Below are 24,526 nucleotides of genomic sequence, written 5' to 3' on the forward strand. Positions count from 1 at the left end.
CTAAGGTAAAGTTGGAAATGTTGTCAAAAATATACAATCAAAACATTAAATGAGTTTACAGTTATCCGTATCTGCGAAGGAAAATTCCAAACGGACGTTTCTTTTGCTGCTTAGTATATATGAATGAGGTACTGGTGTGGATAGTTTAGGTACTGTCACACTACAATTAATCCACAATCTATTACGGGATAGTCTGTATACATCGTTAGCTGCATTTAGTAAGTTGGCTGGCTAAGTGAACTGAGGCGCATCAAATGGGATCGTGTTCTTAGGCAAACTTTAGGTTTGTAGGTTTGTCTGCAAGTCTATGACCTGCATCACATAGGGCTGCTGATGATATAAGGTAAATCATTTTAGGAGTGGCGACAACACAGTCACTCATTTAATACTTAGTGATTTACCATCTTACCTTTTAAACGGTTTACGTGAATAATCTTGTCGAGAGGCCGCTCAGTGTATGACGCTAAAGCAAAACAAAAGGAATTCACGTTACTAAGTCTAATGTACCTCATGATAAGTCAAATGTCAAACCAGATTATGAAGCTATATACATTACTGAACATTTGAAACTGAAACATTACTGAAAACTTCGGAAAAGCCAAATGAAGGGTAAACAAACATTAAAAAGGGGCTATGTCAGTAGGGTTTCAAACTGACGTACGTTGGCAGAAAATGTTTCCGTTGGTCTTGATATAACCAAACATGCATTCACATCGTTCACCAGACGCGTTGGTGACACAGATCTCGTTGACTCCACAGTTTCTGTTATTGAACTTTACTGAACAGAAAAGTTGAGGTTTAAGCATATCAACACATTTAACTATTCACATATTAATATATGTACTAATTTGATGCAGTGGTGTGCAAATCAGCATATTAATATTTGCGTCAATAATCTATACTAATCAAAAAAGAGTAACTGTTGCAACTTGCAGTGTGCGAGTGAATTCGCTTTCCTTTGTACTCTTTAATTCATGGTGTGTTCAACCTGAACCATTTTTCTTTAAAGCTGAAATGTCTACAATTGTCATACGAAGATCAGGCGCCCATTTAGAACTGAATTCTTGTTCAAACATCACTTTAGCTCTACATCACTTATCCATCGTGCACGATAAACATCTCGCCTCTGATTTCCCTGACATCTGGTTTCCCTGACAACAATCAGGACAAAGACAGCAGCATATGTGAGTAGCCGCATCCTTCTGCTGTAACTGATAAAATAAGATTCAAATAAGACCCAGTCGCTGTGTAGACTTAAACATTGGCGAGATTATCACTAAAAATTGTTTTTTAATATGGTTTGATGACTATGGAAGTATACACGTAAAACCTGGTTTACACACTGAAAATGCCCTTTTATATTTGAATAGACGCACTAACAGTAACGTTAAATCAACCAATAAAGTCCACAAGTGGACATGGACGAATTTATCGGATTTATAGAAATACAAACGCAAAACGTATTGCCTGGTAGCCATTAAAATGCTAGGAATCACTTGACAATTTATTCATTTTCTCATAGCCTGCTCATTCGTAAGATAATTTACACTGGTTATTTCACGTTTTGAAGTGTTAAAGTGCAGGTCCGCAGGAACCCATAATGGGTGTGAGAGGAAGTGTAATGGATCAGCTGATCAGACTCGGTGACTTGGGTGAATGTAATGAAATGGTACGAATGGGTGGCTGCTCACTGTTTCACTCGCTGAATCACCTCGCAGAGAGATTATGTACATGCTGCCATCATGTAGTTTAAATGTGACTGCGTGGAGGAAACTGATCCCTGGTCTCTATCAGAATATTTGATTCATTCAGTTCACAGCCCATCTATTCCTTGAATGATAATGAAGTGGTGACCATACTTCAACATAGGATTTCATCAGATTTGACATGTATTTATGTTAGAAAATGTCAACACTATGAAGCATGTGTGACCTACCTGCTGACTGCAACAGAATGAAGTAATGTTGGGGGAATGTAGCAGGTGTGTCGAAGATCTAGCACACTTTCCTATCATGTTTTCAAACAAATATGACACTTTTAGATAACCGGAATATGTTATCATGTAACGCTGGATGACTAATTCTGCAATTCTATATTTAAAAGTGCACGTGCTGACTCATGCTACACTCATGCGGAACTCCTGCCAGGCAATGTGCGCCAATAAATAAACAAATTTACTGATTTTGTTTAAACAGGGAACGAAATAATATATTTCGTCTTACAAGTGCAGGGATCCCACAGTATACAAGTTAGGTGTAGGGTCCGTTTTACGTTTACAAAGCTGATGAAACACCTATGTAGAACATGTTCTTGTCCAAAAAGAGCAACATAGGGATATAATTTCTTTACTCTGTGGAAAGCGGTGTTCTTTTGAAATTAGATAAACTTTAATTCAATAGTCCATATTGTACTTTCATTTTCTCGCATCCAGCACCTCAACATGTTTTAAATTTCAATATTGCCATTTGCCCGTTCTACACTTCCTTGGCCCGTTCTACATTTCCTTGGCTTTGCGTATGCCTAACCTTTCCGTGCACAGTAGATAAACTCGGCCAGATTTTAACTAAATTTAACTGTATTTCATTAATCACATCAGCAACAAATTCAACAAAGTTGTCACTATGTAAGATCCAAGGCGCCCCAAATGTTGTAAAAATATCCACTAGTTCAAATATCACATCTACTGCCCTCCTGAATTTAAGAGGTCTCAAGTGTTGTCCCCTATAGTTAAAATGTTTTAGATTCAATTACTAGTTTTACATAAACTCTGTCAAAAAAGAAACGCAACCCCTGTATTTTAGAGATTTTGATCTGAAGTTTTAGGACGACACGGCATTTTTATTATTTAAGACAGAAGTCTGAAATTTGGCAGAATAATAACCCAGATGGGCATGTTTAAAATTGTCATTTCAAAAGTCATCTCACAGACACCAGTTTGTCACCAGGGGGGCGTCTTTCTCAGTATCTCGTATGAGCACCACGTGCTGCAATCACTGCACGGCATCTCCTTGGACAAGAACGGATAAGACGCCGGATTCTTTCCTGGGGAATGGCTCTCCACTCCTCCTGCAGTGCAACGGCGAGCCGTTGCAGCGTCTGTGGCGGCGGCTGACGTTGACGTACGCGTCGATCCAGAGTATCCCACAGGTGTTCAATAGGGTTGAGGTCTGGTGATTTAGAGGGTCATGGCAAGACATTGACGTTGGAATTCTGCAGAAAGTTCATTGTTGCACGTGCAGTATGAGGCCGGGCGTTGTCCCGTTGAAAAATCTGTGTCTGTTGGTCAATAATGGGGAGAAGGTGAAGCTCTAACACGTGGTTGATGTAACGTTGGGCTGTCAGGTTCCCTGGAACGATCACCAAGTCTGATTTCTGGTTGTATGAGATGGTTCCCCAAACCATGACGCTTTCTCCGCCAAATCTGTCCACCTGTCGGACGCAGATGGGCGCAAAACGTTTATGACGTCTCCTATACAGACGCTGTCTTCCGTCGTGACGTTGCAAAAGAAAACGTGATTCATCAGAAAACCAGATTCGCCTCCAGTTTTGTAAAGTCCGTATCCTTACGTTGTTGCACCACCTGAGTCGTCGGCGTCGATGTAGGGGCGTAGTACAGGTCCAACAACTGGTCTACAGGCACGTAAACCCGCTTCTTTCAGACGGTTCCTAATCGTTTGAGCTGACACTCTCCTCAAACCTGGTATTTGTGTGGCAGTCACGGTTGGTAGGGCATGCCGATTACGCAGGTGATGGACCCGGATGTACCGATCTTGAAGGGGGGTCGTGATTCTTGGCCTTCCACTTCTCGGGCGATCGTTGGTCAAATTGAAGTTGTTGTAGCGGCTCCAAAGTCGGGATATCGTTGTTTTGTGAACATTTAGGTGCCGTGCAACAGTTCCAAAACTTTCTCCGGCTTGAACACGACCAATGGCGATATTTCCGGTCGGCAGCACTCAATCGTGGCATTTTTAACACAGCTTTTCGGCGACAAATGAATGAATATAATACGGAAGCACATCGGCTTTTATACACCCCTACATTAACTGCCATTTTCATGATTTGCATGTGTTTTTTTTGTGCGAAGTCACCATGAGGGTCATTTCATGCGTTGTGACGGAATAAGCAATAAAATACACTTATGCGTACAAATGCAGTTGTTTGGATGGTAATCTTCATTAATTACGTGTATCATTTCAATACATTCGAATAAAATTTAGTTTGGAAGCAATAACTTCATTCAAACGAATTTTTCATATCTGAGGACAGGGGTTGCGTTTCTTTTTTGACAGAGTTTATATATCTATGATAATCTAGTTATTTTACTGTCCTTCGTTGGCAGAATTTTATAATTTCACTTAAATTGTTGATATATTTATAACTTGCTTTAGTCACGATATGGCTGAAATATTGCCGATGTGACTTAAAATCTTAACTCACTCACTCACTCACTAAGAGGTCTCAAAATTGAAAATTTAGTCAAGCAAAGTTCACAGCACATGAATGCAATCAAGAAGCTTGTGTATGTTATCATCCAGTCCCAAGGAATGGGCGGTCGTTAATCCTGTTCACTCCCTGGGATTAGCAGGCCAGTCTGCGAGGCTGAGCAGGCCACCGGCCATTCACAGGGATTGGGCAACACTCTTGCCCTTACCCAGGAAATGAGCGATTCCGGGAATTGGGCACGTCATATCAGTAAGTAGTGATACCAGGCCTGTTTGTGAGTCACTAACAGCGCGCGAAAGTACCATGTGTTCGAGACAAATATTTAAAAGAAAAAAAGGGACTATATGTAAGCATGTATTGTGAAAAAACATTCAAACACTATTAATTAAATCAGACACTGGCAAACGCTGAATAGGAATGTCACTCACAGGTAATCTGTCCTTACAATATGTTTCCACTGCTACAATCCATGCGCAAACTAGTCGAGGTGAAGCGACCGACATCCTGAACAAAGTTCCTGATCCTGTCGTCTGGGGCTACTGTAGCTGCTTCCTTTTGGCCTGACAGACCGCTTTCACCTGGGTTAAGGTTAGGTAGCACTGTACCCGTTCTAGCTATTATTCAAAAGCCTACATGCTGTGATACAACGGAAATGATTTTTATCCAGAGAATTGTGGTATAAATCGAAAAACCGATGTGTAAACTGTAAGAATCTGCACGTACAATGATGAACATCACTGACGACACCAGGTGTTCGCGTATATCAAGTTGCTTCAGAGAGTAAGTATTTATACTGATGCCGCATGGTAGTCCTAGAACAACCAGATAATCACGTGGTTGATATAAACGTCATCGCCAGAATAACTAGCCTCGATTTATCCACCGAAGTCTTCAATGTATACTAGTATTAAAATCCTAATATCGCATTTGACCTTATACATCACTCCTTTCAGGCAAAGCATGTGCCTGGTTTATGTTATGGATGGGAATTATGGGGGCGTGTGGAACACAAGGGTATTGAAAATGTCAGTGTACGATTTAATCAAATATACTCTTAATGCCAAAGTTCCCATATCATCTGCTTTCCTTTGGGGAGAGTTGGCAGTATATACAAATTTAGCTACAAGACCTTTCACAATAATGCAATGAAGGCTTAGAATCAAACTTGGAACAAACAGATATACAAATTAAATGTATTTAATAGTACATTAGATTCAAATGAGGAAAACCAGGTAGCATTAGTACGGTAGATAAACAAAGCTTTCTATAACCATGAGCATTATAGCGACAACACCATCTCACTCATCATAAGAAATGACTGCTAAAAGCAGAGCCTGCTGTATTAATCGAACACAAAGTGTTGGAAACAGAAGGTGTTGCCTTCGTCTGAATGAGCTTGCGTTAACCGTCAGACACAAAACGAATTTTAGAAAAATAAAACCAGAGAATTTTAGACATATCGTTGGTTGTTTCAGCATGGAGGCCCAGTTGCGAGTGTTCTGGGAAAGGGGTTTGTGTGTCATACATTGTCTTCTGGCTTCCGCTTTGAGTGTGTCTTCTGTACACTTTGACCAATAGCCGACGAAAGAACTTAACTTGACTTGTCAGCTGCCTATTGTTTGCTTGAGATAACTTATGTAAAGACATTATGTCACGGTTAATGCTAGAGTTGGTGAATATTGTTGTCATAATTCAGCTCCATGATGGAGACCACGAACCAATCATGTCTGGACGATGCAAACCAGTGCAGGAAAGATGAGCATCGACCAGTCACTGAGAAGATCGATTACGATTAGCTGAGAGACACAGCCTGAAAGCATGATCCATTTTAGCTGTTCCTTGTTCATAGACTAAATTAATAGAATCCATATGGATTCCCCACTGGGCTAATGTCATCAGTTTGATGTTACCTATTATTCCCCAGAACAAAATTAATTAATAACCTAATAAGATTGAAGACGTGTCTCTGTATTTCTCAAAAGCATACAATGACAGTTGATTAATTTGTTTTTGATTTGTCACAGTCATCTCTATTACATACGTGACAACCTTTCTGTCATTACTTCTTGTTTCAAAGACATGACCTTGGTCGGACTAATGTCTTGTTTGACATTTCAGAGCGGTAGAAGTAATCTTCTAACGTTACATTACCCATTCTGTCCAGAAAAACATACCCCATGCTTAGAGTTGATCTCTGTCCATTTTCCGTTTCGATTATGACATAATTGACATACTCCTCATCCAGTTTCTACAGCATTCGATGTGCATCACTGGAGGCTATTTCCTGATTTACATCCATCACAATGACATTGTCGCCAATGAGGAGATAGTTCATGGTCTTTCTGTCGCCGCTGAAGAGCTGAACTGTTGCAAACGGAGAGAAGGAATCACGGACTTTGTGCTACTTATGCCATATTACGTACACTGTGACGCTGTGTGAATTGGTCGAATGCGGACAAGGCTTTGCAATACATGACGACACTGAACAGTAGCCATTTCAAGGTGACTTTGCAGAACGATAAGTGGCGTCTTATACCCATGTTGTCATTAAAGAAATGTCTTTGCACAAAACATGGATAGCCTGTCAATGCGAGTTTCATGCAATACATTTGGTGACACATTTCGAGTGAGTGAGTGAGTTTAGTTTTACGCCACATTCAGCAATATTCCAGCTATATGGTGGTACCAATTTGGACCTTTTAAAAGCAAGATATTACCAGTGTAAATCAATCCATACTGTTAGATGAACATATTGCGTAACAGTTCTAGGCCTTCGGGGATCTTGTTGGAATCTGAACAGAGACCTCGTCACTCGGGATGAAGACTGAGCTTTCAGTTTCGGAGTAACTGAATACCCTATGTGCATTAGCGAGCATACGTCGTAAAGGACTCTTATTCACATGGGGAAACATTTCCATTCTGAGCGTTTGGTCTGTTGTGGGCTACATTATCATGGTCGATGCCAAACGTGGCCAATGGCAAAACGTCTGTTGTTTCTTTGAGATGGCATTTAAGGAAATATACCTTCACCTGAAATGTTCAATATACAAATACAGTTAATAATTTGTGAGATCCTCTTGGTAAATTAACATCTAAATAGCCATAGCTTGGCAATCCAGTAGGCTAGGACAAAAGAACAAACGACACGAGCATATACAACCATACGTATATTAACTGCCTTCCAGGTCTATTTACACGTCCAGGTGAAGTCAGGGCCGAAGAGGTGTGTTGGGCAAAGGAACACTGTTCCTGGAACCAGTGCCCTCAACCACCAGAATCCCTTCGTCCACCGACACAGGGGCGCAACCCACGGCAAACGGGTTGGTGGACCAAATATACCCTCGGGTCCACAACGGGGTGTTGAAGAGCGCTAAGCGTTACCCAGCACCCACCATGAGGAGGTGGCTCTTCACAGGTGCCACGAAACTCCAATAACCTCTGTCGTCACACACTGCTGCACTTGTAGGGACTTGTGTCCGGGATTTCATTTATCACTGGGAATTTGTTTAGCATTTACCCTATGTAAGAACAACTTAGAACTTTGTACTTGCTATTTATCTTTGACCAAAATCTGAAAAGGTCTTGAGTGGCGGTAATTGAAGGTAATTTGTAATGTGACTCCGACTTTCCCACTAAAATTCCTTTATCTGAAGGAAGTGTTTAAAGTTTTGAGGTGGAAATTAAAGGTCAAATTTGCTGGAATGTTTTTTGGGGGCACATCAGGTAGTTCTGCTTCTCTGCATGTATGTGAAGTGGTGTTACTGATATCAGATATAAATGATAAATAATGAAACATGGCTGGATGAAGATCAAGATCAATAAACTATTCATAGTTGTACTGTATATGACTAATTTTCCCATTTGGGAAGCCATAGTGTGTATGAGACTATTATGGTATTTAGCATTTCGGTTTAAACTGTCTTGCGTCAGACTGGCCATTCATGATGACGTCCTTGTTAATGTTTTTGGCATGTGACTTCTTGTTTAATGACCAATGAAATAAGAAATACACTTTCTCGAACCCTAAGTGATATTCGTCTAGAAGCGATCTGTAAATAATCGAATTTGGACTGGTGATGAACATCACATTGGGCCTTGTTCAATGATTTAAATCATGAGTATCGATCTACACGTGCATGGGTTGCTGAAGATAAATACTAATCTTCACAGGAAACTCTTTATGTAGTCCTTTCGTGACTCTTTGTAAGTACTAGTGTTCATCCATTGGTTTAGTGTCTTGCTCAGAAACCAGAAGAAAAACTTTACGTAGGGAAATTTTCCAGTTATAATTGTGACTCTTGCATCACACTAAACACTTGTTTATTTTATGGAATATGTCACTTCTACCTCGAAGCGCACGTACAATCACAACAACTTGCGTTGATCAGCGACACTGAATAACCGCTTCAGATGCAGTAAACTCACTGAGCGACCGGTTCTTGTATTTCCCATAATGCAAAGCGCGGGGAAGGATAAAAGTACTGTATTTTGGTGTTACTGTTAGACAGCCGGTGATGGTTGGTTGGTTAGTTGGTTGGTTAACGCCGCACTATATGGAGGTGGTCTGTAAATGATCGTGCCTGAACCAGACAATCCAGTGATCCACAGCACGAACATCGATCTACGCAATTTGGTTGCGAGGACGTATCAATCAAGTCAGCGAGCCTGACCACCCGATCCCGTTATTTGCCTTTTACGATAAAACATGGCTCACAGAAGACTATCTCAGTGGGCTAGCACTATGAAACCAACTTAAGTCTTGGCTAGTACAAGCAGCCGCACATACACATACACACGCATGCACGTCGTGATATGAGCGAAATATTCTCAAGCACGATGTTAAACGTAATTTCACCTCACCTATAAACAGTCCTGAAATTTGTGCTGAATCATCTGGTGCTGACAATTTGTAACGTTGATGTTTAACTTTGAACTTTATGGAAGAAAGTATAAATAACTACTTTTGAGAGTTTTGTATCTGTATTTAGTTTGGCTAGTAAGTTTCATTCGGGCTAGTAACTTTTAAAACTTCCTAGCCCGGTTGGCTAGTGATCCTGAAAAAATATTTCATACCCTGCTTTCATGAAATGATATCTGTTTGGGAACAGAATAATGACCCGCTGCTAAAGACACCTTTCTACACCACCAGGATGCATATCTTAATATATACCTTAACTTAAAGTAACATTGTACCATGTTTCATGCGTAATCACGGAACTGTAATGACAGGTATTATTACCAGAAAAAGCCTAATTTTCAACCCATAATAAAACAGAAAGACTGGAATAAAAACATCCCCAGATTCGCCCAAATCTGTAAGATCAGAGGGGTCTCGATTCTATACAAATAAAGCAAATGATGATTTTATAACGCGATCTTGTCAAGAAAAGTATGAGTGTTTCCTATTTGACAACACGGTACACCATAGGCGCACCCCTGCACCTCCCCCCCCCCCCTTTTGTCCTGAAAGTTTATTAAATGACCATTGAAACTCTCGTGAAAATGAAGTGTGCACCCCCACCCCACCCCTTCTCAAAAAGCTGTATCTGGCCCTGTACACCATGGGTGATAGTGACCCTCTGATTTTCTGTTAAGTCGATCGAGACTGTTTTACAGAGTTATCACCACCCCTGTGCTAACAACACATTATCCAGAACGGTTCATTCATTGGTCATGTGACGTTTCACTTGACTACCAGAAGCGAGCTACAAACCGAACTCTACGTGACAGGAAGAGCATGATGTGAATCAGACGGCTATCGGTTCGGAGGAAGATGTCGGAGGGTCATCTGAGTGTATGAACAAGTGGTGAGTACTTGTACATCTGGATAAACACCCAAACAGAATCGGCGAGTCGGATGGTACATAACATAAACTTGAGTCGATCTTCGCATTGATTTGGGCGAGTCTATTCAATATCAGAGGGGACCAAGGCCGGCCTCCGTGTGAAGTAATGGTGATTACTTCAGGTTAGGTTGACCTTGACAGCAGGGTCATTAACAGAAGTCGGTTACGACATAACATGGAACACGGATGCGACAAAAGACCGGTAATATATGAACAGGTAGTGGATGGTGTTTTACATCACGCTCCATTATCTTTAACAGTTCACATTACATGTAACACAACGTTTAAGCCTATGTGCATAAATACGGGAATATACTTAACGTAAGTTGTTTATTTGATCTTATGTCGATGAAGTGAAACTTTTTTGTCAGAGAAGACAGTTTTTGTGTAATCAGTGTGTAAGTTTCACGTGAGTCTCACTGTGTAAACAACACACATCCTCAGCTCCTTACACCACCTTACACAGCTGTTAGGGGAAGTGGGAGATGGGCTGAGACACAGGTAAACTATGATGTTTAGTTCATCAGAAAACATTTTATGGGATCAAGAATGCTCATGAAATGTTCTGTTTTCAATTTGTTAATACACATAGTTTCATATAAAAGCCAGTTTGGCTTTATTCCATGAAAGCTTTCAAATGAAAAGAGTCAATTTTAAGAATTAGGAGGTTGATCTCCCCCACCTAAGCCTAATAAATTACCTAATTTAAGTTCACTCATCTGCATATTGTCCCATTTATGGGAAGGTACATGTACTTTGGCGGAAAATTGAGTGTGGAAAAAATGCAAACCTTTTTCATTATATTTTTCTATTTGAACAACGAAAGTTTAAAACACATTCTAATGAACTTACATAGCTAAAATAGGGACCGATAACAAAATCATCTTACCTCACACTTCGCCGAATTGGCGGGGGACCTGCCTTGCCTCTGGAAGTGGCCATGCTTAAAGAACTTAAACTCTACAAGTAATGCAAATGGTTCAACCACTAAACAATTCATTCACGTCTTTACTGCAAGTTCCTATCTTCAACAATAGGAGAGAAATAGTGTTGTTTTTTAATTACCCGTCCCCAAAAAGGGACCATATGCATAAAGGGGTTAAGACACAAATTTGCTTGTTTTACTAAATGTCCGGGTCAACTTAATTTCATGTTGATTTCTATAGGACTATCTGTGAGGATCTGTACACCAAGAAGTCTTCTCTTGTTCTCTTAGGATGGTGGCGCAGTGCCTTGTGCTATTGCCATTGGACCAAAAACAATATCTTCTAGGTTCAGTTTTCACAGCAGAAGCAAACACAATACTAACAGCTCTTAAATATACTTATAGACAATATATAATCTATTCAGACGCTCTTTCGTGCCTTCAGGCTTTAAAACAAATCTCCCTTAGAAACATCCACCTTTACTTGAAATAATTGAATTGTACAACGAGCTTGCTACTGGCCAATACGCTGTGGTCCTCTGTTGGTTACCCAGCCATGTGGCATTTCTGGTAACACAATGGCCGATTTTGCTGTTCTGCAGCTCTCAACAAATCTTCTTATTCCATACTCTGATTATGAAGCTATCATTGGATCTTATATCCATGATTTGATACAGAAAGAAGAAAGTATAAATATATTACATCAAATAAGATCTACTATCGGTTACCCCTACTTGGGTTGTCAGTCCAGATTTGAAGAGGTCATCAGGCGACGATGTCGTATTGGCCTTACAAGGTATACGTATGAATATTTGTTAAAAGGCGATGATCCTCCATTTTGCATCCCTTGTGATGGAAGAAACACGGTCAAGCAGGTCTTGCTTGACTATTGATTTTACCATGACAAGGGATAAATATTTCAATGTCAAACAATCAAGGATCTTTTATAATGTTAATTATTATTTAATAATTGTTTTTTTATAGGAGAGAATTATTGGATACATTTTGAACAATATGTTTTGTAAATATATAAAAGGTATTTCATGAATGGTATTAAAAATTAGCAACTGCAATTGATGGTGGCTGTATCCTCAAAGGTTCAAGTATCGTATATTATTATCCTCGTTTTAGAGTAAATTTACACTTATCAGATTATTTATCAGAGCATTTGTGTTATTTCAAATTATGGCTAACTTGTCCTGCACTCGCCAGCGGCTTAAGGGATGGTGTAAATCCAACCTAGATGCATGCAGGTAGCATAGGCACTGTAAGTCCCCATGGTCCCTAGTATGGTGAGCAGGATCCGGCGGTCAAGGGACACGCAGGAAGAGTGTTGAATGAAGGACTACATGTGTCAAAAGATGCATAGAAATATCCTGAGACGGATGATAACATGAATGAGGAAACAGAAGAAGTAAAACTGATGGGAGAGGTTGGGACTTGTTCGGAACAAGAAGAAATAGAAATGTAAATTTGTTGCTCTTCACATGGCATTTTTGTGAACAGTTCTGTCATGAAACATTGATTACACAACAGTCTTGTTCCCGGTTGACTGGGTTCCGTCCTGTTGCGCAACTTAGTACAATAACCAGTCCATAATTTTGAGACCAACTCATTCAACTGGACATATAAATGTTAATCAGTATTAGTTGATACATCTAATCACTTGTATATTGCAGCACTATGCTCCTTCTAATCCCTGCAAACACGTCTGCTCTCTGTTCTCACAAACGGAAATCTGGAAATCGTGGAATTCTCAAAACGAGGCTCGGCCGCTAGAAAGGTTTGGCGGTCTTGTATGGCCTTGATATTATATCCATCACATTGTACGTTACAAAAATACACTTAATAAGTGCAAAGAACACACAACAGGTGTAACCAGTGCGCAAGATGAATTATAAATCATTTTTACGACCTAATCAAACAGGGGCAGTCTGTAAAGTCTTAGTTAACGTCATGCTGCATAAACCTCGCCATAAAATATAGAAATACGATTTTTTTTAAAGTATAAAATTAAAATTCATTTGTAAATACCGTTTTCTTATGGAACAAGGAATTGGAATTTCGTGTAACCATAGTTGTTTGTACTGTCTCTTTTCACTTTCACACGAGAAAATCCGGATCCTCTGAAAAGTAAGTCAATATCTGAATTGATTCACGAGTGAGTGAGTCAATTTTCAACATTCTGTGCGCCTTTAAGAACCTATTGCACAACACATGATATTACATGATTACTGCTCACACTGACAGAATGACATTAGGTATTCTACCTTGTTAAATGTGTTCAAACCATTACTACATATTAACATTCTCGACAAAATGGCGAGAACTGTACAATATAGACCAAAAAGACCAAACAAATTCTTGTCCACTTCTCATATCCACCGTAACAAATATATTTCCATTAATCGAGGATATAGTCCTCCGAAAATCATGAAGTATTATATTGCATATACCTAGTGAGCTGTAAATGTCTGATTAACAAATAGAGACAATTCCGGAATTCTTGTATAAGTTTTATTTATATGTACACATCTGAGAACTGAACCAGGCAGAATTTGTCATCTCAGTGAAACTAGTAATAGAGAACTGTACACAACATCCTGAGTTTAACTAAAGGGCATGTGGTATGTGTTCGAAGATGGCGATATATGTTGTGTGTGACAGGCATGTCTCCACATTCCTACATTGTGTTGACAAAAGGTTCTCAGGGTTTGAATGAAGTTTCTATTGGTTGTTTATCTATATAGTCACGTTCACGCATCTGGCTTCCGTCAGTCTGTAATACAAACGACAACCCATTGAGCACTTAACATCACAGAATGAATGAATGAAAATAAATGAATGAATGAATTAATTAATTTATTAATTAATTAATTAATGTGTCTATCTCAGCAGCCGCGCACACTGGACACAAACTTCGAGACTTAAGATGCATTTCAGGGGAACGCCTTGAATGGTTTCATTATCATTGAAGGCATATCTAGTTGACTGACAGACTTTCACAGAGGTACCAAAATGGCATATAATAACGCGCGAACAATACAGGTTTTAAAGCAGCATTTGTTCTTTACTTTAGTATTCGCCAATAGTAACATGAAGCAACTCTTCATTCTAACCTCTGTCAGTCTTAATGAATTTTATATAGCTATATCTATAGCCGTTGATACATACCATCACGTATTCCTCTTCCAGTTCTCTACGCCGTAAGTACTTCCTCACGTAGAAAGGGTTAACACCATCCTTATTTCCACCTGCAGGATTTACATATTTGTGATACAGTTGTTACCTGTACATTATATATATTGTTGGTATACTACACATAGTGTATTACATTACTTCTTAACTTACAATAAAGTCACAGATATCTTATGCACTGAATTAAAACATATTTTTGGGGGTGGGTTGGGGCTGGATGAAGGTTTGGGATAACTAAATACTGTCTGTTTTCTGGATTTATATTCTCACCTTATGCGGCTTAGCCACTCTTTTTTCATCAAAGATAATGCAGCAGTTTATGAAAGATCGGTTTTATTCAGTGTGAAATAATGAAGATGGTATATTTTTAAGAGTTAATGATTGTATTTAAATATATGTCTGTGAAAAGTGCTGGTACCTGTAGCAAGTGTCAGAAGTCAACTCTTCATATACTATATGACGTTTACCTGTGACCAGACTGAGGACAACGCCTACCACCAGTACGATGATGAATCCAAAACACTGGTACAGAGTGTAGGAGAGGCTGTAGCATCGAGTCCCGACCTACATGCAGGAAGAAATGAAAGTGTAGATTATGATATAACAATGAAATGGGCGTCTATAATGCACTACATTCCAGCCATATGTCACTATATCATTATTACTCCAGTCAGTGTATCAATGTACCTTCGGGTTACATTCTCAGCTCCTCAGGGAGTAGCGGTAGAAGGTCACATTAATATCTCATCCTCTCCTCGCAAGGGTCAAGCTTCCGTCCAATGGTTTTCCGTAACCAAAGTTGTTGAACTGCATCCGTTCTGTGATCTGTGCGATGCACTGAGTAGTACCACAGAGATTTGAATGTGACGATTAGAACTCCCTAAATACAAGTATATACGTTATCCAGTAAAATGCTGGAATGTGTGGTTTGTTGAGTTAGGGCTCATCACGGTGATGTTATAAGTCGCTGAATATGACATCGACATGTCAGCAATTGGGCAGTGATCTGTTGGGAGAGGGGGTAGAAGGGGCGTCTGTCTCACCCCCGGGGAAACACTGGCACCGACCGCCAGCCACGTCAGAAAGCTGAGTCCAGTGAGTAATGCAAGAACAGCGCTCTGTGGAGAGAGGATGGTATAAAACAGCTCATTATCCCATTGCAGAAATACTTAAACTATGTTTTGCGTTTTCTTTTATATGGTTGATAGTTTCTTGAGTTGTATAATGCTCAGTTGCAATAAAGAAATTGCCTACCGATATAAATTTGTCATTGTGCTTTACACGTGATTTTTAATGCCACTCAAAACATGTGACACGCTTGGGAGCTTAGATAAAGAACTCGGATGTCTTGAAGTGAGTGACTATTGAAAGGGTGAAATATTTAACAGTGTAGACCTATGAATACAGTTCTGTACATGTACGTGTACCTTTAACATAGCTACAATGAAAAGTTACTCCCTGCTTGATAAGGTTACTTAAATGTTTATGAAGAGTTTAAGAACCACACTATTGCTTTCAATTAAATATAATTGATATATTTTAAAATGTCACATATGTACTTAATATTTCTAGGAATAATGCCATCATCCATATTATAACACTTTAATACATGAGTGTAGAGTTCAGCTGAATGTTTGAACATATAAGTTCATATTTCGCCTATTCTGCTATATACTAATGAGCAGGAATATATATATCCACAATCTTGACCTACTCTTGTATTTACAAAGGGGAAGAGAGCCCCGAGGTAGAACAGACCGGTTACTGGCCCAGCCGTCACTGAAGAGGCACTGTAATAAATCTGAAACAGAGTGAGGGAGTTCAGTTTTACGCAGCTTTTAGCAATATTCCAGCAATATCACGGCGAGGGACACCAGAAAGGGGCTTCATACATTGTACCTATGTGCGGAATCGTACTCGGGCCTTCGGCGTGACGAGAGAACGCTTAAACCGCTAGGCTACCCCACCGCCCCTTTGAAACAGATCGTCGCAACATTGCTGATGCGACGTTAAGGAATATTCACTCACTCACTCTGAAACGGAGAGTTTCTTATTGGCACCAATAAGTTGCTCGCCACTATGGTATGCGGAAAGCATCGCACAACAACACTCATTCGTTACGTCCTTGATCAGAGGCTTGTGCGAGAAAGGTCAAAGGTGATGGAAAGTCACAAGTTGTCCACCTTAGTGAAAGTCATTGGCACATACAAATAAGTAAATTCTCGAAAAAACAACAATGTGAAATATTTATCAGTCAAACAAAATGGATGATTTATATGGTTTATATAGTGTTTTAGATGACAAAGACGTGTTCACCAGTTAAGCCACGCCCGCTCACCTCAAATTTGTACATCAGGTTAAACAAATTCCTCTCAATACATAAACGTGTATATTATTTACGACACGTTGTAGACATATAAAAAAGTATTTTACACACAGCTTACGTATTAGCGGAATAATATTCCATCTTGTCCCAGAGTCAAAACTTTCTTCACCCACGTGTTTCCAAGCCGTATTTTACCTTCACTGCCACGTCGTTAGTCATATATAACTTGTCAGCAGATACACGTCACGCAATGCACCATTACCCGAGTAGAAGTATCTAAATAACCCTGTCAGTTTACAATGATTCTGGACAGCTATTGATTCAGAAGTTTAGAGACTTTGAACCGATTTGATTCAGAATTTAACTCTAAGAATTGTGAGATAATTTTGATTTTAGCCTTTTCATGAATGAAAGGTTATAATAATAATATCTACTACTATCACAATAAATTGTTTTAACTGTTATTTTGACAATAATTAATTTCCGAACGTCTGACATTTGAGCAGCACAGGGTTTGATAAAGTCCTCCCATGTTGTGTTTGCGAGAGCAGATACACCTGATGATAGTGAACTGAAATGAATCAGAATCAAAGTGTTAAATACAATTCAAATAACGTGTTGATATATTTCCTAGAAATGTGTATTTACATATTACCCATAGATATACATTTCTGGCGCGGAATAAGGCCACACTGACCTGAGAGAAGCACTGAAGACTGCTGCAAGAAAGAGGCCCGGCATTCCTGGCAGGTTCCGGAAAATGTCGAGGATCATGAAGGGTAATACCTTGCAAATAAACAGTAGTGAAACAGGAACATTCGCCTTTTGGATTTCGCATATACAGCGTTAAAACGTATAAGAACTATTTACAACTTATAATTTCAAAATTTATATTTATGTATATTTTGTGATGGTCAGGGAATACCAAATACACAAACATTCGTACGAGTATGCATTCCTAACTGTGTGACTGTACCTGATCAAGGTTGGTGATGTGATTGGATGCCAAAGGATCGCACCTCTTGTAGTCATAGTAACCATATGCCAGAAGACCACTGATGACCGAAAGACTTCCAAACGCAGGTCCAAACAAGAGGCCCAAGTAACATCGCCCTGAATGGCAATCCTTCATTAGTCTACTTCACATACACATTATCACTATTGCAGTGTTATGTAATTGACAGTAGAGGATTTGGCGTAACTGTCTGTAACGCATAAGGAAAACACAGCCAGCAGTCACTGTGAAATAATGATTAAGTAAAGAATAATGCTTGCAACAGGATATTTCATACAAACTAAATCTTACCTGTAGAATAACATAAATACTTTTGCGTTTTAAGTTATCATTGAACTTGCAATCGTGCCTTCTGGCCTGAGTGAGAGACTTTGTGGATGTTATCCGCTGAAGATATGCAGGCTTGAACAGCCAACCAAATCCAGTGACCACCCTGCCTAGACTCAGGTTCCATACGGTATGGCGAATTGTCGGGCCGATGTCAAATCCAAAGAGAGGTGAAATATGTTGTGATGAAAAGGAGAGGTGAAATATGTTGTGATGAAAAGGGAATGAAACACCAGGGTCCATGCTGTTGAACCTTGGCGAAGGTAGGTAATTCACTATCTTCGTGAGAGTACCCGAATAGTGATCCTGAAACAACTGTCTCCAGTGTCTATTCCCAATCTCAATTGTGTTGTACTTTCATGAATGTCAGTCTCTCTCCATCCATTATCCTTGATTAAACTTCCTCGATTCCTCCACTATCAATTGTACCCTGTCATCAAGATACAAATCCTCATTTTTTTCGTATCATCGTATCTTATCCAATGATGCTGTCATCATCTTTCGAAGGTATGCTATTCCCCATCATTACTTCAAAGAATAACTTCCCAGTAATTTAATTGGAAGATATTTTGTGCATTCAATATAATGAGAATTATATACTGCTATTATTATTAACTGTCTATCATAACATGCCATTAAAACATTCCACACACATATGAACCCGGAAGAGACTTTGAAAGCACAAAGAATCGAAATCAACAATAAAAAATTGGTTACTTGCAAATTATGAAAGCTACGTATAAAAACCAACCGAACAAAAACGTTTATAGCAATTGACATTTTTGCCAAACTTCACCTATATTTCTGAAATAAATTTGTGTAGAAAGATATATATCTATGTAACCCGAATATTCCCGGAACAAAGCAAATATCTACGCAGGAAAAAGATATCAATGGAGCATTTCGCCTAGACTATTTAAGCCAACAAAAACATGATGTCTCTAAATGACCTTCAATATCACTCGAGAAAAATGGGTGCGATGGTTAACAACACAATTAATTCTTATACAAAAAGTAGGTTGGGAGACAGAAATGGACCAGGGCCTAGATTTTCGAAGCTCTCTTAGTGTTGGCTGGCTGGATGGCTGGCTGAGTATGGTTTTACGCCGTTTTTAGCAATATCACGGCGGGGGACACCAGAAATGGGCCTCACAAGTTGTACCCATGTGGGGAATGGAACCCGGGCCTTCGGCGTGACGAGCGAACGCTTTAACCACTAGGCTACCCCACCACCCCAGGGTTAACATGGTCGTAAATACCATACATTAACATTAACTTACGACTATCTAGGCCCAGTACACGATTACGTCACTTTGAAAGCAATACTGCTTACCTTGATGATTACCGCCAGCATGCCGATAAACATTAGCATATACTGGAGGACATCCGTCCAAATCACAGCTTTCAGACCACCCTGGAAATATAAGGTCACAAGGCAAGAGAAGGATTAATGTTTCCTTTTCTCCGGAAACTTGGCAAGTACAAACTGCTATCATGGCTGGTTTTTCGTGTCACGTACATGATTGACACAGACTTATTATACGGTTACCACTGGAATGATGACATAATGGTTATGGATGATATGTTTCAAAACAAATTATCTCCCTGTTGCATAGGATCGTGAACAGGTAAACGTCAGATTCCAAGTTGAACTATTCTACAAAATATAATTACATTTTTAGTTTGAGAAAGGGAGTAGTTGGAGTTGTATTGTTACAAACTTGTTACGGGTAATCACACTCTCAGCAACCCTTCCTATATGAATGTAGCTCTTGATAGTTTCACTGGGAATTGACGTAAGATGCAAATTGAAGTCAGCTATTGACAAGTTTATCCAGTATCATATGATGTAAGGGTTGAATGGCTTAGCGAATAGTTTTTGTGGGACCAAACGTTCATGCGTTCCGGAAAAGGAATATCGTTGTGTCACAATCGTGTTCAATATCCATTTAATTGTATACAATAGCCATACAATGGCTCCTCTTTTTGTAAATTATACTCTGTTGAATTAGACACGTTTCAACAATTATCTCTAATCGGCAAAATGAAGCATGCCGCTTATATTCCATCGGATGTATACAATGTATTGACTTTCAACACATAAGGTATTGTACTAGTTATTAACAATGTCGAGTTTTCAAAAGACGGTTGAACTCACAATGGTGGTGTAGAGAACAGCAGCTGCTGATGTGACTAGGATCGACCAGATCATAGAGAAGCCCGTCACTGGAACAAAATACAAATTCACTTAACTATACCAAAACGGTTGGTGATAACCTGTAAACTCATGTATTGGCATTGACCATCCGAACCAATCCATTCAGGATGCTGCGAGTGGTGGTGATAACACATAGAGGTAAACGATAACGAGCACGTGTTTGGAAAGTTTATACGATTCAGCCCCTTCCCGAAACGTGTGATCGGGGTAGGTCCCCATCTCATCTCCTGAAGCTTGATTCCAGAATCAGCTTATTTCTTTACGAACAAACCGGTGTTGGATACTTTAGGTAAATCAGACCATGCTCAGCCTTTTAGCGAAACTTTTTTCAGTGGAATCGGTTTCGGTAAAGATTAGACTATGACAGTTCGGAAATGTTAACGATTGGAATTTCCCCAGATTGCAGCAGGTGTGGTAGTGTTGATAAGATGTCGTTCAGGTTTAAGATGAAGTGCCCATTGGTAATTAGACTTAAGCTTAGTCTCTGAATATGTGTGTTGGAATTGAACAGGAGACAAAATGAAAAGGGAGATTCTGAACCTGAGGAATTATTATTATCATTATTTTTATTATAGGATATTTATATAGCGCACATATCCACGCAACTAGTGCATCCTCAAGGCGCTGAATCTAGATGATTTGCTTCATGTAGGGCTGTAGCATTGCCGAAAGGACTAATAATGTGATTCGAGGGCTGTGAGACAGACTTATAGATACTATGTGTGGTGGTTCTCATGTGACGTAAGTGTGACGTGTAATGACAATCAATTAACCAATACCAATACATTGATTTACCCAGGTGAACTTGAAATAAATCAGGCCAGAGACATCGCTTCATGTTTGTCATATCAAGATCTATGTACAAAGATTCAGAGTGACTATTAAACTCTCCACAAGGCTGTATGCCAAGAGTGATGACTTTCCAGTAGCCTACATCCGTGATCTGATGCAGAAGAAGTGGGACACACAAGTAGGTATCAATACATTACATGCAATAAAACCCTATATCGGTTACACCTACTTGGGTTGTCAGTCCAGATTTGAAGAGGTCATTATGCGACGATGTCGCATTGGCCATACTGGATATACTCACGAATATTTATTGAAAGGCGAAGATCCTCCGTTTTGCATCCTTTGTGATGAAAGAATCACGGTCAAGCATGTCCTGCTTGACTGTGTTGAATATTTCAAATCACGAACTATGAAGGATATTTCTAATAATATCAGTTCTCATTTAATTATTGCATTTTTAAAAGAATTAGATTTGTTCAATGATTTGTAAATAGATAAATGGTATTTTAAAGATGGTATTATAAATTAGCAATTGTGATTGTTAGTGGCTGTATCCTCGAAGGGGCTTAAAGTATCTTCAAAATTTTGTCCTCCCGAGAGGGTATGTAAGCCCCAAAACGTTCAAAGTCAATTTAAATTTACCAGGATTTGTTAACGTAGTATTCTTGATATTTTAATTTTGGCTAACATTTCTTACAATCGCCAGCGGCTTAAGGGATGGTGTAAATCCAACTAGGGTCCATGCAGGTAGCAAAGGTACTGTAAGTCCCCATGGTCCATGGTATGGTGATCTACCCTCTATAGCCTACTTTTATATTGTGTTGTCCTCTATTGTAAAAATGTTTTAGATTAAATTACTAGTTTTACATTTATATATGTGATGTTCTAGTTGTTTTACTGTCTTTCGTTGACAGGATTCTTTAATCTATCTTACTTATTGTTAATCTATAACTTGTTTTAGTCACGATATGGCTGAAATATTGCGAAAGTGACTTTAAATTTTAACTCACTCACTTTCAAGTAGTCAGCGTTCCCATTGTGTCGTGCAGAATCCCGAAAGCTCCAGCCTTTGGCATTTACATTTCACAGCTTTTTTGTGGTACAGTTGTGCATGGAAGATCAACAAAGTTATGTTTACATTTACTTGACTGAGTGTTCAAAATAAGTATTTTATATGATTTGTTTGATTAAACGATCATGTATCATGTTTTCAAACAATCTGGTTTCCATATAAGTATAATCGGCAAGCTTTTTGCATATTGCTTCTCACTTACATTATTTATATGCTACTGTTCACAAGAGTGTGCCTGAAATATATGCATGCTTCCAGTGTTTCCGTTATGCCTTAGAAACAGCAAGATAGCAATAGGTGGACCATTTATCTATTTGATTTTCCTGTGTTAGTTTGAAGTGTCCTATGATTATTCGAAGTTAATCAGATTTGCCCCATGCATGACCTACCTCAGATCCTACTCGCAACATGTGCTGAGTTAGGTCGTCATGTGTTTGTGGAAACGTTTTCAGTTTCTGCTTTCTGCGAGAATACAAACTACCCTTCTCTGTTGATACCGAAGGTATGGTACAGGTGTGCTAAGTTAGTCTTCAGGGTGTTTTACAGTTTGGGACAGATGTTGCACATATCGTGTTTGCTACTGGGTATACGGTTATGGTGACGATCATGCATGGCAGAGATATGTTTTCCATTACCTGCCTCCAATGCCATGCCTTGTCCAAACAAGATGATGCCCAAGTAGAAAAGCTGAAAATGCAAGAAATGGTAAATGGCTCAATGTCTTCAGTTTGGGTATGGAGTGGAATGGTATTATGTGCATCACAACCCATGAGCAAGCACAACTGATTAGTGTTAATGGCAGTTGAATGGTTTACGCTACCCGGACGAGTGCAGTCGATAACATGTCATTTTAATGCAAATGCAAGACGTAACGTTACATTGGAGACTGATAATTCCCGCCAAGACAATGCAGATCTTGTAACAGACGTTTTGAGGCAGTAGATCATTGCTGTATATCTAAAGCATCACCTACCCCCTCTCCTTAAAAGGTCTCCATCAAGGATCAGTCGGTTAACATGCACATACAGTTATGACGACAATCAACTTGAATGTTAATAACAAGTGTTTTGTCTTATTCAGGGTCGATTAATCGCATGCTGCATGCCCGCAGACGTTGACTGTGAGTTAACTGACAATTAAGTATAAGGGTCACATTGCTTAAAGCACCGCGATATCGCATTTCGCAAAACAATGTATGCAGAAAGCTGGAGTAAACGATCAATAGATACTTATACATATGTTACTTGACCATCTACGATGAGGAACATGGTTTCATATGGTATCAATGTTTCTTCTTATTTTAAATTAACGATGTTATTTAAGAATTCATTTGTGCATTCATTCACAATGACTCGGACAGATTAGCAACCAGTCGTACAGAAACTGATAATGTATGGTGTAAATCCCTGAATATCTTTATCCCTGGCTTGTGTCATGTGATTAGTTTTGAGTATCACGGACATCATGTATTGCACTGTGTGTATCAGCGAGTCTTACGTTCTCAACACATCCAAGCACTGTCACTATGAGGCGCAGAGCTCGAGACTCGAAGCGGCCCTCAAGGAACTGAAATATAACAAAAACCTTTAAAAAGATAGGTCATTATACTTTAAGATTAAAGGCTTCAAATCTGTTAGATCGACATTTTACAAGAACTCTTGCTTGACAATATAATGACCTATAGTTGCGTCTGTTGTTAGTGTGGAACACATTTTTGAAATGGCCAATGAGGTCACGACTCAGAATCTACTGTAACACAAATAGTGCGACGTTTCTATAATTGTTCAGCTACAAAACAACTACTTATATGTTACCTGGAACGGGCTAGAGATATTGAGTCTCCTCAGAAGTGCCAAAAGAAGGAAGATTTCCAGAAGGTTTCCCACGGAGAAGGCCATCTCACTGAGAATCCACATGATGCCATGGCAATAGGCCTCTGCAGACGCTCCAACCATGGTAATTGACGAAGTGAACGTCGCCAACAAAGACAGCGCGACGGGAAGGAAGGTCATCGAACGTCCAGCCAGAAGGTATTCGTCCAGCCTACCATGCCTACTCACAATGGCGTAGTATATGCCGATGCTCACAGACACAGCCACCATGACGCCAAACACTGTGTAGTCCCATTTCCCAAACGCAAGAGACTCCATAGATGCGGGTAGTAAACGTAATAAATCTAAATGTATATGGAGATTTAGCACATTGAATATTCTACAAGATGAATGGATTATCAAACAAGCCACAGGCTAACAATACCAAGAGATATTTGCAGAAGTATGCAAGATCACCAACCTACTGACATAACTTTAACCTATACCTGCCACATGTAACCGTGAGTTAAATACATTTGCAGAAGAAGCACAA

General features: G+C 39.4%; 1 protein-coding gene and 2 long non-coding RNA genes across 3 annotated transcripts; all 3 read right to left on the bottom strand.

Annotated features, from left to right (window-relative positions):
• Positions 1-17,202: 17,202 nt before the first annotated feature.
• Positions 17,203-17,801, bottom strand: LOC124270765. The gene is made up of 3 exons (XR_006896870.1): positions 17,715-17,801; positions 17,436-17,524; positions 17,203-17,309 (listed from the first exon to the last, which is right to left on the bottom strand). It is a non-coding gene; the product is annotated as an uncharacterized LOC124270765 (long non-coding RNA).
• A 675-nt stretch (positions 17,802-18,476) lies between these two features.
• LOC124270766 lies at positions 18,477-20,269 on the bottom strand. The gene is made up of 3 exons (XR_006896871.1): positions 20,239-20,269; positions 19,414-19,494; positions 18,477-18,510 (listed from the first exon to the last, which is right to left on the bottom strand). It is a non-coding gene; the product is annotated as an uncharacterized LOC124270766 (long non-coding RNA).
• Positions 20,270-22,702: 2,433 nt separating this feature from the next.
• LOC124270767 (putative sodium-dependent multivitamin transporter) lies at positions 22,703-24,312 on the bottom strand. The gene is made up of 3 exons (XM_046705804.1): positions 23,977-24,312; positions 23,660-23,728; positions 22,703-22,849 (listed from the first exon to the last, which is right to left on the bottom strand). The coding sequence occupies exons 1-3, from the start codon at positions 24,310-24,312 to the stop codon at positions 22,703-22,705; spliced, it is 552 nt and encodes a 183-aa protein (XP_046561760.1).
• Between the last annotated feature and the right edge of the window lie 214 nt (positions 24,313-24,526).

This window comes from Haliotis rubra, unplaced genomic scaffold (genome assembly GCF_003918875.1).
Source record: "Haliotis rubra isolate DU_JTF1 unplaced genomic scaffold, ASM391887v1 Scf1545, whole genome shotgun sequence".
In the NCBI taxonomy this organism is placed as follows: domain Eukaryota; kingdom Metazoa; phylum Mollusca; class Gastropoda; order Lepetellida; family Haliotidae; genus Haliotis; species Haliotis rubra.